General features: G+C 33.3%; 1 protein-coding gene across 3 annotated transcripts in view; it reads right to left on the reverse strand.

Annotated features, from left to right (window-relative positions):
- The window catches only part of LOC125050462 (RNA-binding protein fusilli), an 80,430-nt gene that overhangs the window by 21,451 nt on the left and 34,806 nt on the right, over positions 1-24,173 (reverse strand). For all 3 annotated transcript variants that reach the window (XM_047650344.1, XM_047650345.1, XM_047650343.1), the window contains exons 3-6: positions 22,051-22,133; positions 18,558-18,736; positions 10,246-10,335; positions 9,088-9,142 (exon numbers count right to left, since the gene is read on the reverse strand). In XM_047650344.1, the coding sequence (XP_047506300.1) occupies positions 9,088-9,142; positions 10,246-10,335; positions 18,558-18,736; positions 22,051-22,133 (407 nt within the window). The remainder of the gene's footprint in view (positions 1-9,087; positions 9,143-10,245; positions 10,336-18,557; positions 18,737-22,050; positions 22,134-24,173) is intronic.

Genomic DNA, 24,173 nt, shown 5'->3' on the forward strand with positions numbered 1-24,173 from the left:
TCTGAGCCACGGATTGTCTGACTGACAATTGACATTTAAGTGGCATGTTTGTTTCTGGCAAAACTAAAAATCAAAACGGTATTGAAGTGGAGTGAGGCGTATGAGGGTAAGCGCTTTTGTCGAAGAAAAGGGAGAGAGCGATTGAGACTGATGGAGAGAATGTGAGAAGGGTGAATTACCTTATAGAGAGAGTTATAAGAGAATTTATGAAATATTAGTATTTTATATTTTATGCAATAAAATGTATTGAAATCTCAAAAAGTAAATCATAAAGTAAATTAAAATGCCAAGTGTTTTTATTATCGAAGAAATAAATAAAAATAAAAAATATATAATTTGTATTAATTTTCGACACTTAATATTTTAATGTCAACTAAGTTCATTAAATTCGTAACATATCTTCTCTTGTCCCACCCTCTAAGTCTCGGAAATCTAAAACTTTAGATTTGTATAAATATGAACAAGAGTCAAAAATTAGTTTGCCAAAGAAGTTTCACTTCTGACATGTGTACTTTGTAGGCACGGACTTTTTTTTCAAAGTAACTCAGAAATAATATAAAACTATTCATCTGTTAGAACTTTCTATGGGACAATTGCCGCAGTTCGACTTGGAGTCCTGGCTAGTCTTCTGGCAACGTGGAAGGTTGGTTGGAGTTCAGTAGACATGTGAGTTACAAGAGGCTTATGATAGCTAAAGTATGATCCAAATATTCTTGTAGAAACATTGTCTAAATATCGTACAAATACAGCATCAATAGTTGTATTTAAAAAACAACAGCAATGTTGACTGTCGCTAACTTCAGGGTGTCGCTTTTTTGTGACGGTGTGCGCATCGTAAATAATACTCTCATCATTTTCCCAAACGCGCCAAACGAAGTATAACTTTAATAATATCCATGTAAAAATTAACAAGTATTAATCGAACATTACCATTATCTAATGCTTTATCACTTGGACTACGTTATTAAGTCAAACAATCTCAAAAGATGCCTAGTAAGCATTACAAGAACAATTCGATAAGAACAAAAATTGATGTCTTTACCAAATGTTTGAGTTCACACATGTAATGTTGCAATGTTTGCTGACATACTTCTGTTTTATAATAACTTTGGAGTGTTTAATTAAAGGAATTTTCAGTCTCCGAATAAAATGATATTTCGACTACTATCGGTTTTATTAAAGAAACAATATCAACCAAATTACCACAGAACAAGTAGTAATTAAAAGTAGACAGAAGATGTAAAATGTCGGACTTACTCCTGATCAGTTTGTTCTAGGCACTGACAGAGGTTGGCTACAAGAAAAATTTAATAATAAAAAAATATATTCTGTTATTCTTAAGTCCGTTAGGGTGTAGGGAGTTATCTGTCTACTAACCCGATTTTGAATATTTACCAATAGAAAGCTTGAGTATTGTATAATTCGAAAAATTAAAAGACTTTTGTGGTAGTCAGAGAAAAAACGTTCCGAACCTGATGTGAAACCAAAAGCGCTACCAAATTTCATATTATAAACAAACTGTAGTGGTCTCTGGCAGAATGACCAGCGCTGTGGAACACGTCTGCTCCACAGCATAATGCTGAGCGAGCGCCAGTTATAACCACAACACACAGACACATTACACACTTAAAATGTACCTTGTTTTTCTATCCACAATTTTTTATTATTTTCTTTTTTTGATTATTATTATGTTGTGTGTTTCTATGTGTGTGTTTCATTAGTAATAAATATTATGTCTTTGTCTATATTATATAAAAACAAGTCCTTCGCCGCGTCTATCTCTGTGTGTAGGCCAAGTAATGAACGCACAGAATTTATTTTAGTTTTCACCAATATCTAAAATAATTCATGATTTTTCAAGGTTTACGTGAATGCCCGTGTGAAGCAGGGGCGGGTAATACATACATAGATCCTGGATGTATAACCTAATCCCATAATAATACCCCTTACATGATATGAAATGCTAACGTAATAAAAATATGGTTTGGTCATTATGTTACTGCTCAAAATTAATATGAACGATACCATATTTAAAAATAGAGTTGTGAGTCTGGCCTTACCGATAAGCATTCAGGTAGTTTGTGCTAAGAGATTAAAGTACAGTATCTTAATGGTATAATACAGTGGTGGGAATAAAGTTAGTATAACATTAAATTAATGCGCAATATTTGAAGATTATCGCAAGCTTTGATTATGACTCTAAATGAAAATGCATCATTAAATAATTATTGTTGGTTTTTCTAGTTTTTGTTACGCAATTTAAATACGCAAGGTCAATTTCAGCTGGTTCAATAAATTACGAATGTTTATTGTCCGCAATTAGAGGCGTTTAAATATTAAACTTTTATATACATATATTAAAGTTAAATATCAGAATTTGAAGAGGAAAGCGCAGGTTTTCTTTTTTCACGATTTATCTGCTAGTCAGAGAAGTTCATAAGCAATCCTCACTAAAGCAACATCTTTTTTCACCTTTTATTGGGTTAAATCTCGTAATATATGGCATGGCAATTTAACGGACTTTTAGAATTAATGATCTTCTGTACTTAATACAGTAAAAATTAACGTATGCGGCGAGACATTCACAATTATTGTTCCATGTGCCTCGTACGACGAGTTATCTGCGTAATTCGTCGATGTCTCGGGTTTTAAATGACTATAACACAATTTATGAAGATATTGACATTCCACCTTTCCAAAGAGGATGTGAGGAAGTATTTTAAGAAGCGCGAGGACCTTCATTATTTAGCAGTAATAACAATTTAGTTTTTTTCTTTAAAATATTAAGTTGTACTTTTTTTAATGTTTAATTTCAGTTTTCTTTTTGAAGTTATAGTTCTTTTGGCGCGTTAGGGCACATTGTCACAAAAAACCGACACCCTGAAGTCAGCTATAGTCAACATTTTAGTTTTTTCTATTGTTAGTGTCGTTTTTTCTACAAACGTAGAATAACATTTTTGAAAAGATTTTTATCTTGTTAGGCCATAGAAGTATAACTTCTAACGCGTGTACAGTACCTACACACATTTTTTTTATCTGCATGTACTTAATTGACTTATGTTTTCTGTTTCATATAATGAATAACAATGTAATCTATTAGCTTTGTGTATTGTCTAAGCGTTTTCTTTATTATAATATGTGAAGCAGTAAGATGATTTAGAAATAAATAACCTAACAAATTACAGCATGGTAACATTTTCATGGACAAGAATCCTTTAGTTATGGATTATGCTGACGCATTTGTTATAGTTATGGAAATACGTATTAAAATACGCCATTCCGCATAAACCTTGGATGGAATTTATACCCTGAATCAGTCGAACGTGATAGCTGAATCTCAGAAATAAAGCACAATAGCATTACTCATATTACCGCGATATTTAAACCTTTGCATTTAATAATTTTATACGATTTGTATACGTAAATCTTAACTGAGACTCTACCTAGAAATTGCCCGTTCGGGCAAGATTTTTTCAGGTGCAATTAACATAAGAAAATCGTGAGAAAAGTCGGCTTAGACCCCAAAACTAGAGACAAGGCTACCCACCTACTTGCTTATAAAGAAAATGTATGCAAACAAAATATTACATATTCTGTACATTTATTAAACTTAAAAAAATTCTCTAAATTTAAATTTACGACAAAAACTGGCAACAAAACTCTTTAACGATTTTGAGCTATGAATACGACAGACGCAGAAATGTGTCCGTCCCATGTTTGGAAGTTACGGGACTACAGACGTTTAAAGTTTCATTGTTGTGGTAACAATTCTGGCGGATAACAAAAAAAATGAGGAACTTGAATTAAATTATTTACCGTAAAGTTTTTGCGTAATAAATTAAATCTTCCTTATTATTTCTATAAATTTACGCTAAATTAACTTAAGACTAATGATTAACTGACCGATTTAACTAAAAGGTTGATAGGGCTTGTTTATTAACTAGCAAATGTCACGTTTATCACACACTTTCCCGCTATTTTATTTCTCCTGGTTGCAATGTGCTATTTTTTTGTCTCTACACGTGACAACCACAAAAGTAATGTGTCACCCGTACTGTGAAGATAATATAATACCAGAGCTCAGTTATAAACACTTTTATCGAGGAGTAAATATATATCAGAATTTGGAAGATTCATTTAAAGGTTTTTTTACTATATAAAGAGAACTCTTTCCTCTCTCTTAAAAACACGTTTAAAAAGAAGTTTTTATTTTTGTAGTTGCTACCTAAAACTAGCAAATCACAAAACCTTGGTTTAAATAAAATGATAGCAGTATCTATGTTTACACCATTTTGGTAAAATATTGACGCCCTTGAACTCAGGGTGATGCAAATCATAAATGGACATATTAACCACCCACAAACAGTAAAGATATTTGCCCCTAATTCCTGCTTTACTTTCTATTATTATGTGAATGAGTTAATTTTTCTTTAATCGGCAATGCGTAGCAATTTTCCAACGTCGTTCTAGAAATCTTAGCATGACAATAGTTTGTAAGTGACGTCTAAGGGATGTCAAAGCCTATACTAGTAACTTTATCTTTAATTTTAGTCACCTAGATCTTTATTCACCATGCGTACTGGTGATAGAGGACAAGTTAAATTTTTCTTATTATTAACTTTTAACTACCTAAGACGACATGTGGAACATGGTGTAATAGTTGCAGCTCCTTACAAACATTTTGTAAAACAAAAAACTTGGCGATTCAAAAAAATGGCGGAGAGTTTATTGCCAGTTCTTCTCGCCTGTTCTTGGTTTAAGAACTTCATAAGTGTACATTGTATTACCTAAATGAATAAATGATTTTGAATTTTATTGCGCTGATTAGTATTAAAATTAATTAAGTTACCTATGACTGTTTGCAAAGGTCCATTCATGTACAACTAGACATAAATCTTTGATTTAGCATTCAATACTTTCATTACTTTGTAAAAAAAAGTCTATTTCGTGATGAACAATTGTTGTTGTTATTACATCCGATTTTCGAAGAGACAAAGCCGTTAGCGCGTTTGCCAGACATAAGTCTTCACATGTAACTTGGCCAGATTTTTTTGATGGAAAAAAATTCGTTGTACTATAAAAAAAAACTAAAAACATCTGCGTAACCAATGCCAATTCAATCGCTGAGCGTTTAGGCGAAACAGTTCTAGAATGGATATTAGTAGAAGCGTAAAAAGTCCATTAGGTAGGTAGATGACCAGATACAGCTAGAGGTACTTGGATGCAGATCAGGAGTTGGTTGTGCACAGCTAAGGGGTACTGCAATGATATGATGCAAGACAACCTCTGATAAGAACGTCTAAGCATTCATTTGTTGCGTGGACATGTACACTATTACAAACAAAGATTCTAAAGCATTGTGCGATGGGATGCAACAATTGTAAGCAGTGCACGCCCAATATGAGTCTACAGATGTCAAGACGGAAGACTGATATTTATTTTTTTTTAATTTTAGATTTAGATTTTGATGACCTTAAAGTAGACGTCACCACAATAATCAAAAGGCTCCAGCAACACGTGAATGTCGAGGGTATTAATTTCCTTGACACCACGGGCCTAGTGAGAAGGTTGAAAAGGACATTAATAATCGAATTAGTTCATTAGTGTAAGTGCACGAAAGTCTAAGTGCCAAACAATGGAAAGGGGGTAAAAAATTGTACACAAGAACTGAGTGTCTTCCCCTTAATAGACTGTAAATAGCTTTATTGGATTTTTTGTTAAATATTCTTTTTATTTAACAAAAAATCCATTACTTATTAGTCTTAAGCTAGGCTAGATCGTAATGGTAATTGTGCAAAGACAATTTATATATTTAAAAAATCCATTGTAAAATAAAGACGCCATTACAAGTGGTATATTACGATTTATAAAACTATCTATTTTTCTGTTTTTACATTGGCAAACATGATAGACTACTTAGTCGGGGTTATTTTCATTCTACCGATAATAATTATACATTGTAGGAATGATAATTTAGATAGGATTATAGGTCATTTTAGACTTAAGTTAAAACAAGTGAATAATGTATTAAACTGTTATCGCCTTAGAAACTGACGCCTTTGGTCGGTCGATTCGGTCAATAATTTAACATTTCTAACGTAGCGATTGTTTTGAAAAACATTTGCCGTTATTTGACGTTACACACCATAATATGCGTATAATTTTTGTACTGATACAAAATTTAACAGGTCCACTAAGTGACCCCACAGTCGAAAACCAATACATTATCATAGTCCAAATATTTCTCAAGTACCATACAGTGTATCCAGTGACCATATCAGTCAAACCGGACCAATTATCAGGAGCTATCATAACTCACCTCCTTATCTATGACGATAGTCTCCAAAAGTATCACAAACACTAAACTTAATTACACTAAGACGTCCGTTTCGGTGGACGTTTGAACTAAGAATGCGCACAACGCAGCGATAAAGTTTGACGACGTTGCGCTTGAGTCGATTCCTTGTATTAAGAAATGTTATTAATTTTTGCTTGCGATAAGGCTTAGGGGTCGCATGCACGATATTGATTTTTAATAAACGTTTATATGAGTATTGTATTTTTAACGTTATTAATGTTTTAATGATAGTACCTTTGTTTACGTTATATTTCTTGGCACTTTAAGAATTCCATAATAATAGGTAAAAAAAATTTGAACTGTCATTTAAATATCCGAGAAGTTGTTATGATCAGTTGAATAAAATAATGGGCTGACTGCCCGAAACTTCTTTAGGCGCATGAGGGTAATTTTATTACGGATGAAACGTCACGAAGATGTGCAGCGTTTGTGTCGAAGAACAGGGAGAGAGCGATTGTGACCGATTGAGAAGGACGAAGAAGTTTCACTTCTGACATGTGTACTTTGTACGCACGCACTTTTTTTTTTGGCTGGTTGGTAAATTTGTGCGACAGTAAAACATACATCGAATAAAAAAAACAATTGGCCAGTTATTTCTTCTTACAATGTCAGTAGGTACTAAAAATACGTAAATAAATGGCCGGTAAAAATTATGGAACGGGCAGTTCGATAAATAGTTCGACAGTTTTAGGTTAGGTTAATTTTAGGATGGCCCACTCTTAACTGCCTATTTAACTATTTCTCTGCTCAGTATTTATTATATGATCCATTTTATAATTTTTAACGACAAATTTATGTTTAAGTTGCTAAGTTGTAACTGCCGAACTTGTTATATGCATTTTGTAATTTCCAACTTACCAAAACTACTATATACATTACGTTTAAATTTAAAATGATTACAAAATCAAAATCTAAGCATACTTCAAATAAACAATATTTGAAGATTCGTAACACAACTGAAACGAGATTGGAACTTCATTTATTTTAACTATTATAGTAGACCAAAATTTTTGGAGATTGACCAACTATAGATATTCTCTACTGTCTATAGCACGTACGGTGTTGTATTATTGTACACGGAGAGTAGAAGATGAAGAGTATGGCAAATGAGTGGGCGTGTATAAATTGCGAAATTTAAATACACTACACAAAACAACACTACCACAACATTTAAAATCGTTAGTTATGCAATATAAATGATTAACACCACTCTGTTAACTTTTGTCTATAAAAACTGTCTGTATACATTAATGGATGTTGTAATAAAAATTAACAGTTTGACAATAACAACGGCCAATCGTATATCACATATGTCTATAATTGTTGTTGAAAAATGCACCGTATTATATGGAAATAAAGACGCATTCCAATTAAAAAGGTCATGAGGATATCTTCAATTAGTACCTATATTAAGAAGTTTTTAGTATTTAATTTAATCGCTAAGGTCATGTCATACGAATTTTCGTATTAAATCGAAAATCATTCTTGAAATACATATATACAAACCACAAACCTGGGAAAGATTTATAATTCTTAAATACATAATCCCTATTTCCAACAGTAACTTGGTTTTGCAAAAACATTAAAGTGATCTATGTAAAATACAAAATCTTCACAAAATTATTGTATAATCACCCTTAGCGACACCACAGCGACTGTAATACGACAGAAAAACAAAAGCGAACGTGGTACGGTGTTGTTTTCTCAGTCAGCACTTCTCATATGTCACGCCGAGTTTTTGTTAACTTAAAACTTAACATGCCTTGACATAATTTATAGATACCCAAAGAAAGGGCAGAATATTGTTCTAGTTTAAGTGGCTATTTTGTAAAGCATTATTGAGTTTAAAGGAACAAGTTGTTGTACCACTCAGTTTCGTTAACGTCAAAATTTCATAATATTATAAACGTATCTCTATTTTTTCAAGCGCTTTTTGTTAAGACCTCTCCTTCAAATAACTTTTATTTTCAAAGTCACATCCATAACCTTTAAAACAAAAAAAAATATTAATTTATTGGTCATGGGCGTATTATTGCTTCATTTTCAACTGTAAGGCAGATTTGCAGATTCAAATAACTAATGTGATCTGAATATATGCTACTTTCTAACCATCAATACAAAATGGTGGCGTTAGAAGCTTCACATCTCGAATGAGTACGTAAAACTGACAGTCCTGATCACCTAGATCACCACGGGACACGAAAATTATGGATTTATTACCTTTGTCCAGGCATCCACTTTATATCCTGCCTACTAAATGGAGTCGAGTCAAGGAAGAATAGACTATAGAGAGGTCATAAGTGTCAAGTCAAACTTGTAATGCGACTGGAATTAAAGAGTTGGTTATAGTGATGTTACCGCCTTAACAATTATTTTCAAGTCACCAGGCGTAATTGCTATAATAATTTTGTAGGCGTTATTTTTTATCAACAATAGTTAAAAATAGTCGTAATTAAATGCGTATAATATTTGAACTGTTTATTAATTGTATTTTTGTATTTTGGAATGTCAATATTATTATCTTTTTTGTTATGCACTTTTTGTACTTTACCCACTGTAGGTGTTTCATACTAGAGTTGCCTGGAAGAAATCGCTTGTTAGCGATAAGTCCGGCCGTTGCCTAATAACTTAGATAACCTGTTTTTTTATATATATGTTTTTGTATATGTATAAGGTAGTGTAAATAAATGTAGTTCTTGTTAAAATAAATAGATTAAGGAAGATCTTACCAAATTCCAGTTTCTAAAACTAAGTCAATCGTCTCTGGCAACTCCAAGCGGAAACCTGAAATATTAAATATAAATTACTAAATTAAATTGTATACAAAAACTTATGCAAGAACTATAAGGTAATCAATTTTTTGCACATGATTTCTGAACACTAAGGTCATTAAAAAATATAAGAAAAATATAGGACTCTACTTATAATAGCTAACTAAAGTAATCATCTGTCTCTTTTCATCACAACGTAAGCACAATTTGTCAAAAATAGACGAAGGAGTAGGTACTAAAGCAGTCGTGCAACTCTTTTAATTCTTCTTAGAGTGCAAATAGAGGGTTCTCTTCATAAATAAAAGGTTAGGCCACGGTACCACACTCAAATTGGTAGGAACAATACTTCCGATCTCCTCCGAGCCACTGGTTGTGTTAAATAATAAATAGAGACATAGAATAGTAGGAAGATCCGCCGTTTAAAAAGATAAATTGTGTAAGTTTTTGAATCCAAAGCCTGAAATGTAGGGTAACATTCGGAAACGAGACTTGGCAATTCCGACTTCCATACGTCAAAAACATGACATACGGGATCATAGTGCACACTAATTCTCGTTTCTGAATCTTCTTCTTTTTTTTTAATGGCCTGAAGGGCCTTTACAGCTGCGTTCGGGCTATTTTGGCGAGAGTACCTAACCCGGAATGGGAATTTTGCCGCGACTACTGCAAGGGCATCTCCTGTGAGACTCGGACCTCGACTTGGGCCATCGCGGGGTGGTCAATCGCCTGAAGGTCAGGAAGCTAACTGGAGTGAGCGTAGTACAAAGTAGAAGGCGGGTTTTACCCAAATCGGATATTGGAGGAAATCTCACTCTTAAAGTTCTTGTGCTTAAAAAGGGCTTTCTAGTAATTTTTTTATATATTAATTCTTCTGTAATTTAAGTGGTCCCATGAAGTGTGATTATTTTATTTATCAGTACTATAGGTAGACGTCATTTAAATAACTTAAATGTAAATTAGGAAACTATAGTAGAGAATAGTTCTAGAGAAACTGGTATTGGTAGGATGGATAAGTCAAGGACTTCGAAACAATTGGTGTTCGAATTTGGACCCAAGCACGAGATAGTTTGAGATGGCGAAAGTTATAATACCTATATAAAAGCTTAAGAACCTTACCATCTGTGATAATCCTTTGAATGATCGCCGCCATGTCTTTCACTTCCGCCGCGTAGAAGTTTTCGCCTGCATAGGGTGTTATGCCTAAATCTGAATTGGGTTCAGGAATATTATAATCCGAACTAAGGCTTTGCTTTCGTAATTATATAAGTGGCACTAATATCGATGAAGTTATAAAACTCTCATTATGAGCAGTGTTGGCAAGTGGTTTGAACGTGCGATCTCTCATACCTGAGGTCGAAGGTTCGATACAAGATATGCTCATGAACATATTTTATGTTTAAAAAATTGAAGGCGTGTGTCAGAAGATCTCCTACTTGCCTATTAGAAAAAATCTAATGTTTACGAAATAAATACAGAAGTCTAAAGGCCATTTTTTAGATGAGATTTTTGTAGAATTTCTAAGACCTACTCCCGCTATTGAGACTGGCCATGTAGCTACGCCAGTGATATTAAAATCTTTAGAAATTTAAGTTTCTAGTATAAGTACCTACCTACTAAAAAGATTTTCAGTGTTTATATGTATACTGTATAGTACCAACTAAATACGCTTATTTTATATGAAAGATCACAATTTCAACTATTATGTAAAACGTAAAATGAAATACTCGATACTATAGAACAAGCTTAAATAAAAAATAAAATACATATGTTTATTATGGAACATAAGATACATGTATCACTTATTCCACGTCATTAAATTTGAATTTTTAGGCATCCCTACTCATCGGCAAAGAAGACAGAGGGTGTCGGCCGAGAAAAAAAGCCGGCGTAAAAAAACTCTCGGTACTCTTTAAAAATAGCAAATCATCAAACAACACTTATTTTAAAACAAATATCGCAAATTAATTAGAAGTAGTCTGTCTAGCACTAGTCCCAGGCCCTTTTATCAACTAGACAATCGTTAACTTTATAGTAAGCCTTTTCACACAGCTTTTCTTTAATAAATTTCTTAAATTTATTAAAAGGCAGAGATAAAAGAGCCTCTGGGATTTTATTAAAGAAGAGTATCCCTTTTCCCAAAAAGCTTATATGGAAAGCTCACGCAACGGGCGTATTTGGAACTAAACACATCGTTCGGATAGTGTTTTAAATACATCATTAATAGATAGATTTAGATAGTAAACTCCAGTGGGGCCGACACATAGAAGGTCTTTCGAATAGGCTAAGTTCCGCAGCGTTCGCAGTTAAAAAGATACGCGATCTTACGGATGAGAACACAGCAAAGCTTGTTTATTTCAGCTATTTTCATAGTATAATGTCATATGGTGTTATTTTGTGGGGTAATGCAGCTGACATTAAATCGATATTTGTAGTGCAAAAGCGGGCTATAAGAGCGATCTGTGGGTTGTCCCCACGGGAGTCGGTCCGAAGCAAATTTAAGGAATTACATATTTTGACTCTGGCAAGTCAATACATTTATGAGAATATTTTGTATGTGCGGAAAAATATAGATATCTTTAAAAAGAATAGTATAGTCCTTTTCACGAAAGAAGTCCCCCAGACGCGGCGCTGCAATCGCATGACGTAATGTTGCCATTTATGAGTAAAAAATTTACCTATTTTATTTACATTTAGCAGATGTAATTTATCAAGTAATATTATTTTCTGCATACTTCGATGAAACAATATTTCTGTTATGTAAAAAGTATATATTTATTTACTTATATTAGCGGTGTTCTACCTACTTACAGGGAAAAGTTGAGAAAATAGGGTAAAGAAAAGCAATACAATTTTTTGTTCAGAGTTTTATTGCATAATTGTTGGGTTACAATTTTTTTCGAAGTACACACCGCTGTTATACCTTCGTTTGTAATTCTTGTTACAGTTATTTCTGATACACTTGCAATTAAATTATGAACAATTAAAAATAATAATAACTTTAAGTTTATAATGCTTATGTAATATATGTTTTAATTTCAGTTACCTAGTTTCTAACGTTATGTATTTGTTGAATTTTGTCGCAAAAACGAATTTATATCATAAAAGTCCCATCAATACAGCAAAAAAATATTAAATGGCAACTCTAAAAAGTACCTGTTATGGCGGCAATTCTCTTCCGAACATTGTTTAGTTGTATTAAAACACCTTGATTCTTATGTTCCGCTTCACAGAACTCTTTCACCTTTAATATCATTTTTTCGAGCCGAACTTTTTACAACTTTTGGCATTGCAATCAATATTTAAAATGCACTAAGCTAGTTAAAAATTCACAAAAATCTACCACAACAAACGAACTTGATAACATCGACGAATGACAACATTGCCGACCTGTCAAATTTAGTTCCAAAAATATCCGCGGGACTTCTTTCATGAAAAGCACTATAGCTTCCATAATTATAGTACTCGTAATAAAGACAAAATTAGCGCACCAACCAGAAGGCTGCATAAAACGAGTAATTCTTTCCAAGGCAATTGTATACGTTTTTTCAACAAAATCCCTAGTGAGATACAAGCGTTGTCAATAAATAAATTTAAATCGTACATTAAAGTAAAACTGCTTACTAAGGCTTATTATAATATAAATGAATATTTAAACGATCCTAGTGCTTGGATATGAGTTGCTCCAGTATATATTATAGGTAACACGACTGAATCTCTCGGCTGCATTTCCAGACTCTGGGGCGATCGTCAACATCCACGACTGTTTTAATGTAAAGTGGGAACAAACCGTGATCCATGTGGTATCCAATTATTTCAGTATTATTATTATTTTCTTATGTAGCCAAGTCCACATTTCAAGGATCGTCATGCTCGCTTAAATGTCATTGCTTGTGGCGGCGTCCATGCGTCGGGTTGTCTCTCTCCCTAAAATATGGCGAGGGGGCCGATGGCTGGCCATGCGTCATACTCGTGAACGGGTGCTGCTTGTGGTGACTGGTCGTACTTGAATTCGTGTATGCGGTGATGTTAATTATTTCGACTATGTGTTTGCGTGTTGTTCCCACGAGAATGTAAGTGCGTGCTCCTATTTCACCATGCCTCCTGCTGATAGGGGACAAGTCTTTGTTTTTATTTATGTTCTTATTATTAATTACTTAAAATGTCATGTGGAACATGGTGTAATGGTTGCAGCTCCTTACAACCGTTGTGTAAAAAAAAAAAAAAAAAAACATGGCGATTAAAAAGAGTGGCGGAGAGTTTATTGCCAGTTCTTCTCTTCCGTTCTACGCCCTTGATTTGAGAACTGGCAGTAAATGTAAAATTAGAAGCATTAATATTTATATCTTTAATGACGAATCACAAGTGTACATTGTGTTACCTACGTGAATAAATGATTTTTGAATTTGAATTTGAATTTGAATTTGAATAACAACTGACATTTTGACAGATGTATTTGATAGTTCAAACTTTACAATGTATCGTAAAGTATTCCCAAGAAAATGATTTAACAGCTGAATTGATTATCAAACCAATTATACTTCTGTTTACTTCTAAATATGCCCACGGAGCGCTGCTGAAGTTGTTTATACAAAAATGTATAGTTTAATGTTTAAAGAACTTTATTTCTCATTAAAAAAAAAATATTTTATTCACATGAGAAACTTAATATGTAAATATGAACGAGATACACGTCGCCATCGGCCGTCCCAATTTAAGCCTACTAGGCTCATTCTGATATGTATCTTTAATGGCCTTTTGAATTGGTTACACACGCTAATATTACGAATTTTAGACGGTAATTGATTAAATAATTAGCATGTAGCTACTATTGTTTTTAATGTATTTACTATTTTAATTAGCTTACTATACAGGGCCTAATTAACTTCCGTCAAGGTAAAAAATATTAAATATGTATTACAGATCTAAGCGTTAACCCGGGCAAAGAGTTAAGCTGGGTACTGACCAACGTTGCGAGGTGTAATGTAACATGTTACATAGCGAGCATTCGTGCAGTCAGTACAAAGTATTCCGGGACAACCAGAGACTAGTTTTGATTGCTCCACTCGGCTGTCTGTTTTATGACGAATCCTTTGAGTGATACGCGGTTCAGTCAGTACACTGTAAAGTCGTCACGATCACACGTTCCTCTATTTCTTGAAATAATGGAGTGGGGCAAAAAAAACCTCTGTATTGTGGAACCCAGCTCGTCCAAAGAATTATAACAAACGCTGTCGGACTTCTTGCCTGGGAATGGCTGGCGAATATGGAGCGCAGAGTTCAAACGAACATGTTACGCCGATTAAGGTGGGAACTGACCAACGTTACGAGGTGTAATGTAACATGTAATGTAATGTTACACAGCGAGCATTCGTGCAGTCAGTACGTTGTGTTACGGGGAAACACGACGTAACACGACGTACTGACTGCACGAATGCTCGCTGTGTAACATTACATTACATGTTACATTACACCTCGTAACGTTGGTCAGTTCCCACCTTTATAGAACACAGCGTAACATGCTCGTTGCGAATGTTAAGCTTAGGTTTCCTAGAAAAGCGGTGCCGTTATCTAACGGCCATAATGTAGCGTTGGGTGACTTCACCCATACGTTGTCCATAAATAAAATCGGAGTAGGTTTCCTAGAGAACGTTGAGTGTCACCGTAACGTCAAATAGCGGTGCCGTCATTTGCATGACGGCCATCATAGCGGTGATAAACATTAGTTCAACGTTTTTCGCGTGTAGCGGTGCCCATATTTAATTAATACAATGAGTGGAAACGTGACTTAGACGAGCGAAAATGGTGTTTTTTTGCATTATGTTAAAAAGTAAAGACGGCCGTTATTAACAAGCGTAAAATGACGGCCGTTAGCGGCACCGCTTTTCTAGGAAACCTAAGCTTTACATTACACCTCGTAACGTTGGTCGGAACCCAGCTTTAGATTTAGAGTCAAGACAGTTGAGTGACGACGTATCAGAAACGTATTTTCACATACATATGTGTATCACATTTAGCGTTAAATCTCAACCACCGTCGTTAGACAAAAATATGGATTTAATTAATAATTTCGTCTTTGTTGTTAAAATTCACACGTTATTTGCATTGTTTTAATTTTGCCTAATCTTATCAAAAAAATTTTTTCTAAAACCCTTTTCTCGTGGGAATGTCTATTGTCTAACTAAATAAATATAATGAATAAAAATAAAATATGAATTCATCATATTTCCGGTATTGATTAATCAAGACAATTATTTAATTATTAATTGCAAAGTGGTAACGGGATATAAAAGGGAAATAATTGTGATAAATACAGCTTAAAATGCTCAAGACCCAAGCCGTTTGCTGTTTGAGTTACCAATGCTGTTCAGACGCTGAAAGTTCCACGGTGGAAATCAAAATTTTACCTAATAATAATAATGCGTGTTGTTCCCACGAGAATGTAAGTGCGTGCTCCTATTTCACCATGCCTACTGCTGATAGAGGACAAATCTTGTTTTTTAATTTATTTTATTATTATTAATTACTTAAGATGTCACGTGGAACATAGTGTAATGGTTGCAGCTCCTTACAAACATTGTAAAAAACAAAAAACTTGGCTCTTAAAAAGACTGGCGGACAGTTTATTGCCAGTTCTTCTCGCGTTTCTCTATTTACGAACTGGCAGTAAATGTAAAATTAGAAGCATTTAGTATTTAATATGTATTCATTTATTGACGTTACATTGTGATACCTAAATGAAGAATGATTTTTGTTCTTTTTAATTAAAAAAATAAAAATAAAATAGTAAATGCAAACAGTAATTTTGTCGATACACTTAGTACTACTTGTTGACTACTGCGAAAATAAAAGGAATGCGATAAAATGTTTTGCATAGTCTAACGTAAATTCATTTATTTCATTGATACTCTGATTTTTAATCCCGTAGAATTCTGGCAGCTATAATTTTTTGACAGGTCAGAAATTACAAACCTTTTTGGCCGGGCACATTTGTCAATTTCAATACGTGTCTAAAAATCTAACTCTATACATACATTTTATTTGTTAGTGAATGTATCCATTTTATTAAGTGCGTGCTCCACATAAAAAGTGGTTTTACGGCGACTGATAATTACGTCCCTTTTCATCACAAACAGTAAAACGCACCAGTAAAGATAACTTTTTACTTTCTTAAAAAGGTTTACTAAACCTGGAATTAGTAGGTGAAAAGTGTGCCAGCTGAAAAATAAAATAAAGTAATTAAAGTTAATTCGATATATTGTTCGTGATATTTAAATATTTGTTATTTTTGTATTAGGTCACTTGAGTAAGTCAATATTAAGATTGAACTTTTTGTAGGTAAAACATAAAAAATACGTAACATTTCATTGGCCCTCAGATGCCCTCAAATGGGCCAAATTTGTCCCTTTTTCGGTGGAGAACTTTTTTAGTAGCAACACTTATGAAATGTCAGAATTCTATGGAATGAAAAATCACAGTATAGGTAGCTTTCATAAAAATAACAAAACAAGTGTATAATAATTAACAAAGAATTTTCATGAACGGGCTAGTAAAAAAATATTATATAAGTAAATATTTAATTTATAAAAAATTGCCACGCCTTTTCCTTAAGGGAAGTAGAGACGTATTGCACCTATCGTTTGTAATGGGTACTTCTGACTAATCTTCTCTAATAAAACTTATATAATCTATCATAAAATCTAATTAGCAGATTAACTGTTATATGTTTGGGAAATTAATATAAATATTATGTCATGCCGTATATATGGAAAGTTGACGTCAAGTGAACGTACTTTTTTCATGGTAATATACAATTTATCATATGTAAATAGTATATAGCCTCGGTTATATTTCTAATTGGCTTTAGAATATTCCGTAATTTTGTATGAATATTAATTATTTTCTTGCGTTTATTTTTTTGTCGAGTCACGAGGTCATGGTATGGCTTCCATGTCAAGATTTATCGTCGTATTAGGGTTGTCATAGATTACAAATTACCAAAGAGGTCGTTACTAAATGGCTAAAACTTTCTACTATTTAATCTTATACATTGATATATACGATTTTAACGCACATTTGGACATTAATTATATTATTTATTATAAATTTTACTTAAGTTTATGAAATTTAGTTTAAATACAATTTTAAGAAGTATCATTTCTGATTAACGAAGAAATTAAGCTCATCTTACTGGATAGCTAGTACCTTTCTTTGTTTATTTTTGTTTTTAATTATTTTTGACAGTCCACTTATGGAGCTTTTTTATTACAGCGTTGGTAAAACTATAGAATAATACTTATTAATAAAGACTTTCAGGAAACAAAATGGCAACAAATTTTTACATCAAAATTCATTTAAAATAGTCTGAAAATCTACAGCTAAATGCTCAATTATTTATATTTTGATTATATACTGAAACAGATCCCAAATCAATCTTAAAGTGTCAACCCTATTTCAATAAACCTCGTTTAATATTATGTAATTTAGTCATAAATCCTACTACTATTCCATTATATCTTAATTAAACTAAATCTTTTAAATGAGCTTTTAAAGTGACCCTAAAGTAATCCTCGCTTATGCAATGCCTAAATAAGAGGTCTAAAAAGTCTGGGCCCCAAAATTATCAGTAGAGTTTTTCAATATATAATTTATTGTGAAACCAATGTAGGGGCTTTTCTGAGGAGGCCCCGGGCCCTGATTGCATTAAACGGGTTTAAAATGTAGGCATTCTTTTTAAATAAAAACTTTACTTGAATACTTAAATATTTAAGCTGAAATTCGCACTACGAAAGCCCCGATGCCAATAATTATGACGTTATGAACGAAACTTAATCTTTATATATACAATTCTATTGTACGTGTTTATGTCACTGAACTCCTCTTAAACAGCTGCACCGATTTGAATGAATTTGTTTGTATGTTTTGGTGGCCTGGATGGTTTAGATTCACAAATCGTCCCGGCAGATGGCGCTGCAGTCGTAGGTTATTTATCTATACAGCAAATAAACAGCTGGTATATAAAACTTATGTGCATGTGTTCGTAATTAAACTCCTAAACGGGATTTTTTTTGTATGTTCAAGTGGAGTCGAGAATTTACATTATTAGATTTTTTTAATGTAAGACGTGTGTACAGGACGTCTGTCGGATCTGCTAGTTTTAGTATAAATTCTTTTAGTATCCGTCTAGAAGATTGATGTCTCAAAATTGGCATTATTAAGTAACCAAGCCAGTTGGTGTATTGGAGAACACGAACTATGGCTTCTGTACAACAAATTCAAATACAACCGGATGTTCCGGAATCAAACTTTGCGGAAGTATCGTTTCATAGAGTTGCAGTCTTTCATTTCAAGATATAAAAGAACTGACGCTACTACAATGTTCCTCATCACTGCAATTATTAAAGTACTAGAAATGATTGTAAAAAGGATACAATTTAGCATATCGTGCAGTGAGGTCGGGTGATCAGGTGGCGGTGGCGGCGGCTGCGCACGCGGCGTGACAGCTCGCAGTGTGTATGCCCGTACGTACTCTTTGCGCAGGTCGTGGAAACGGGCGTAGTATGTGGGTAATGTGAGGTCTTTGCTGCACGCCTCTGGGTGGAGACATTGTCTGGAAATTTTGTAACATACCCTTATAATTAATCTTCAAAATATAAATTACATAGACATATTTTCACAGACTAGAAAACAAAAATATTATCAGCAAGATTACTTTGAATTTTAACGAATAGGATATCGTTAATAATATTTTACAAAGGGTAAAAATTAAAGACCAATTCTATGTGAAGCCCGGCAAAATCAAGAAGACAACTGTGGCACTGACATCCATAAATTTGACAAACATAGATGTCGTGTGCAACAGTCAATTGTCACTTCGGACACAGATTACAATTCTGAAAACGCCGCCACTTAGTACATTTTATCTTAGTCAAATTTATTTCCTACAAACAAACAAAATATACGTAAACAATGACTAATTTAACAATAATAAGTCGAGAAGACTTTAAAACTAAAATCTAAACCCTATTAACAAAGCTATGACGCAAAAAGTTTATTTGTCAATAGGTTAAAAACGTAAATAATGTTTCTGAAAATAAAACCGAGAATGTTCTATTGTTTATTTAGTTAATGGAGAATTAATGTGGATGATGGAATGTTTGGAGTCACGTCAAACCAGTCAATCGTAAGATTAAATGCGATATAGCCTTTAAATTGCGCAGCAATGGTAGGTACTCCATATTTTGATCCGCCTTCGGAACCTTGTAAACAAACCCATTGCCCTTAAAAGTAATTTTTTTAACAAAACTTGCGTCTATACAAGGGTAATCATAGTTACCGAACTAGGTACAGGAAAATACTATATCTTGTGTAATTGCTGAGAAACATAGGCAGGAAACCGAAAGGTAAATATTATTTTGTTTTTTATCCGTACTTATCACGATTACTAAAAATATATCTCAAGTAATATAAAAAATGACATTACAAACAAAATTCGCGTAATTTTTTTAAGGGAAATTGGAATGGAATGAACCTGGGGCCTTTGTCAAGATGCCGTAACAGTAGTGTATGTCCCGACATAAGCTACTGTTAAGGAATCTTGACTAAGGCCCCAGAACTAAGAACAATGTGCCAAAATACTTTTCTTTTTTTACTCTGTGAATATATTTCTTAGTTCAGTTGTAAGTTCTGTATTTTATTTTTAAATCTTTAGATTATTAACATCTGGATTAGACCGCCCATTCAATCTTATTTTGTTTTTATCCTGTTTAGTGAACTAAATGTGTTTTTATTATTATTACTTGCGTAAACCAAGAACAAAACCATAGACGGTGAAGACGGGAAATCGCAACACCGCATTTATAATATTCTTTTAATTACTTCACATTTTATTTATTATTTTAATATTCTTTCAGTTATAATACTTTCAATAAAAAATGATAATGAACATCCTTCAAAGATTTTCCTCGTATCTTACGTAATTTTATGATAAGTCTGTATAATTAATATCTTTACTAGTGAATAGCCATTTTCTTTGTATTTATTTATTATTAACCTTTAAAACTAATGAGCAGCTGTTAAAATAATAACAATAGAACAATACAGTTACAATATTATGTCATTTTGATGACTAACTTAAAACTTAATTTCAATATAAGATTTGTTTCTATTATGAAAGTATCGAAAATTCCAGTAAAAGGGCGGATTTTTGTTGGGTACAAATTCAATTTGAAATTCACGTAAATTAACTCACCACATATTTAAACAAAAACAAAACTTAATATATGTAGAGAAATAATTATAATTCTTAGATTAGATTCTTTAGATTACTATCCTAATTATCTATTACGTGTTAACTGACGTTTCATTTAATTTGTTTGTTAGTCTGTGGAAAAGACGCTAATTTTTTCATTTAAATTTTTATCCGAAGTTTTTATAATTGGATCATTTTGTATTTTAAACGAATTAGATTAAAGTAATTGTTTTCAAGTAAAGTTTGTTTCTAAAAATACATATAGCATTTGAGTTTCCGAAATGAGACAGAGTTTATTATAATAATAAGCGGGTGAGCTGCCAGCATCAATGTTAATACATAGAGGATATGTGTAATAAAGAATTACCATAACCACAGTAATCTATTTTTAAAATGTTTAACAATTGCTATTTGATTATTTAAATTTAGTAAAAAACGGAAGTGATAACGATCAGTTAAATATGGAAATGGCTGATCTGTTTACGTTGACCTTACTCAACCGATTTCCATGTGTCATGTATTCTTTATGTGGTCTATGGTTTCTTTTAAAGTTACGTTCAATACGTGGAATAAATTACAGAGGGCGACAGATTATAAGAGTCATTAGATGACATAGATTGGTAAGAGCAGTAGATATAATATGACACTAAGGTTGGTTTATACATACGAAATAAACTAAAACTAAATATATAAGATTTAATATGTATATTTGACTCAATACTAAATCTAAATGATTTAATTGTAATTTAAAATTGATGAAGATTGTATTTTTTTGCTTTTTACCGCCATTTTTTTTATGACCTGTCTTATTGATAGATCTGTACGTATTGGTGACAGGTTGACATCGTTATATGTAAATATGTTTATCAATAAATTGCCTTATATAATATAAACAATACATAAAGCAGTTTTTTATAGGAATGGGGCAAACGGGCAGGAGGCTCATCTGATGTTAAGCGATAGACATAATGCCCATTAACACTCAACGCCAGAGGGCTCGCGAGTACATTGCCGACATTTTAAGAATTAGTACGCTCTTTTCTTAAAGGAACAGCTGGCTCCACAACGCGGTGGTGCGCGGCAAAAACTGCCATAAAAACGCTCAATTGTGGAACGACAGACGTCGAGGTGATACAGTATTTTCGTAGTCTGCCTCGATGATGATGATTGATGAAAGTTATCTCGTACCTATGTCAAAATGTTTAATGTAGATTCTGAAACGTGACGCGCTAAGTCTGGTTCCCGAACATCAAAAATGTATCGAGTATTGACATAAATGAGGCAGTATTTTAAGTCTTTATGAATCTCACCCTTCGTATCTAAATTTAATAGTAAAATGCGGTACGCGTAACGATTTAGAAATCCGTCGCCCGAATTTGATGATACTGATTATTGTTTGGTTAGGTTAGGTTAAATATTAATCTTTTATTTGCCGGCCAGTCAGTGCTAAGGCCGGTCGAGGATTATCTCTTAAGGTTGGAGCAACAGTACATCATATTTTTTTGCACCGCGCAAAAAAATAAATATTTTATTTAAATAAAGTTTAAGAATATTAAATATTAATATAGTAACCTAACCTAACCAAACAGAATTTTTGCCGCGGTGGCGTTAATACTTAAGTACCTAAAATGCTTATATTTCTCTCAGGAGATCGAACTTTAATAATCCCATACCTGAGTGGTGGTTGTCCATCGGTTACTAGCCTAAAGAGGGGGGAGTGTGGGTCCACATTTAGTGATCGCACGAAGTCGTCAAACTGAAACAATAAAAACATATATTAATTACTAGCTGACCCGGCAAACGTCGTTTTGCAATGTTATTTATTTCTAGGAAACATTTTTTTAGTTCAATAAAAATAACTATGTATCTACATAATAAAATATAGGGGTTGATCGTAGAGGGATGAAAATTAGGGGTTGTATGTATTTCGTATGCTGTATCATAAAAAATTAAAACAAAAAGTTTTATCTAAAAAATAAAAATTTAGGGGTGGACCAATTTAGTGGGGGATGAAAAATAGATAGTAGCCGATTCTCAGACTTACTGAATATGCATAAAAAATTTCATAAGAATCGGTCGAGGTGTTTCGGAGAAGTAGGTATGGGAACGAACATTGTGACACGGGAATTTTATATATTAGATTAATGAAGTCGATTTAAACATTACGTCAACAATTTATACTTAAGTGCGCCTCGCATCTCTGAGGCCATGGGTTCGATCCCCAGACTATACACAAAAACAATATTAAACTATGTATATATATTTATAGTCTATTCCTACGCTGGGTTGATGAAATAAGAGCCGTGGCAGGTGGCACATTGAACCGAACTGCCCAGGTCAGAAATTTATGGTGCCAATTGGAGGAGACCTTTGCCAACAAATGGCAAACAGACAAGGTTGTCGAGGGAATGTCAATACATATTCAACTATATTTAAGTTATTTTTGTTTTTCAATACTAGACATGTATATTCTAGCTAAAGTAAAGTTGGATACAGCGACTAAATTGTATATATAAAGATACATTCAGCGACTCTCATCCGGTCGTAGGTTTGATTCCAGTGCACCAATGGACTTTCTGCGTGCATTAACACTTGTTCGTACGGTGAAGGAAACGAGAGCATGACATAAAAACTCAACGTCGTGTCAGGCGCAGAAGGTTGATCACCAACTTGTTTATTAGCAAAAAATTATCACGAAATATACAGAAACCTGAAGCCCAGACCTAAAAGGTTGTAGCACCACTGTTTTTTTTTTAACTTTCAGTTAACTACTCCAAGGCCACGCTCAGAGTGGTTAATTTAGATTAAGCCATTTAGTAGATTTATTAGTTCACCGTTTACCATTATCATTAATCTTCCATTAGAAATAATTAACTAGCTATTATTAGCGCATTTAAACCTCTTTTTCGCGTCAGCTAAACGTATCCTGTATAATTAACGATTAATGTCAATGACCTGAACCGTTATGCCCACGGGAACTGGTTCCACCGGGATTCGTTTTGTAATTTTCGGTTCATATCTTTTTACCTGCTCCGTGAATTATATAAGAGCAAACGTATATGTATGACGGTTTGGAGGTTCAAACCATAGGATACACACACACACACATCTACTATTTGAAGAAACACTTTCAGTATATATATCCTTAAAACACAGACATTTAAGCCACTAAATCAAGCCGATTTTAACACACAGGCTTCAGTTACACATACTAATACACACCCACATATTATATGCATTCTCTCTCTCATATAAGTGAAGTCTATTTCGATAAGCGTTTCGGTTCTAAAATTATTTTGTAAGTAAAGGTTTTTTCTAAAATAAAAAGCGTTACATGTAAAATAAATTGTAAGTAAACGTTAATGTATCATAAAATCGTAAATGAAACCAATGTTTTTATGTCAATCACGTCACTGATTAGCGATTTAAATTTTAATAGCTAATAGTTATTAAAACATAAAAATTAATATATAGGTTCTATTAATAAATCAGTGGCGCTACAACCTTTTTTTAGGTCTGGGCCTTAGATTTTTGTATCTGCTCCTGTATCTGTATGTGTATCTGTAAGGCAAGCCGGTTTTCTCACGATGTTTTCCTTCACCATTTCAGCGAATGTTAAATGCGCAGATAGAATGAAACTTCATTGGTGCACAGCCCGGGATCGAAACTACGACCTCAGGGATGAAAGTCGCACACTAAAGCCACTAGGCCAACAATGCTCTCTAGTCACTAATAAATTAATCAGATTTTTAACATCTTTTCAAATAGGTTACAGTGCGAAGTCCAGTCCAGTCTT

This window comes from Pieris napi, chromosome 6, assembly GCF_905475465.1.
Source record: "Pieris napi chromosome 6, ilPieNapi1.2, whole genome shotgun sequence".
Lineage (NCBI taxonomy): Eukaryota > Metazoa > Arthropoda > Insecta > Lepidoptera > Pieridae > Pieris > Pieris napi.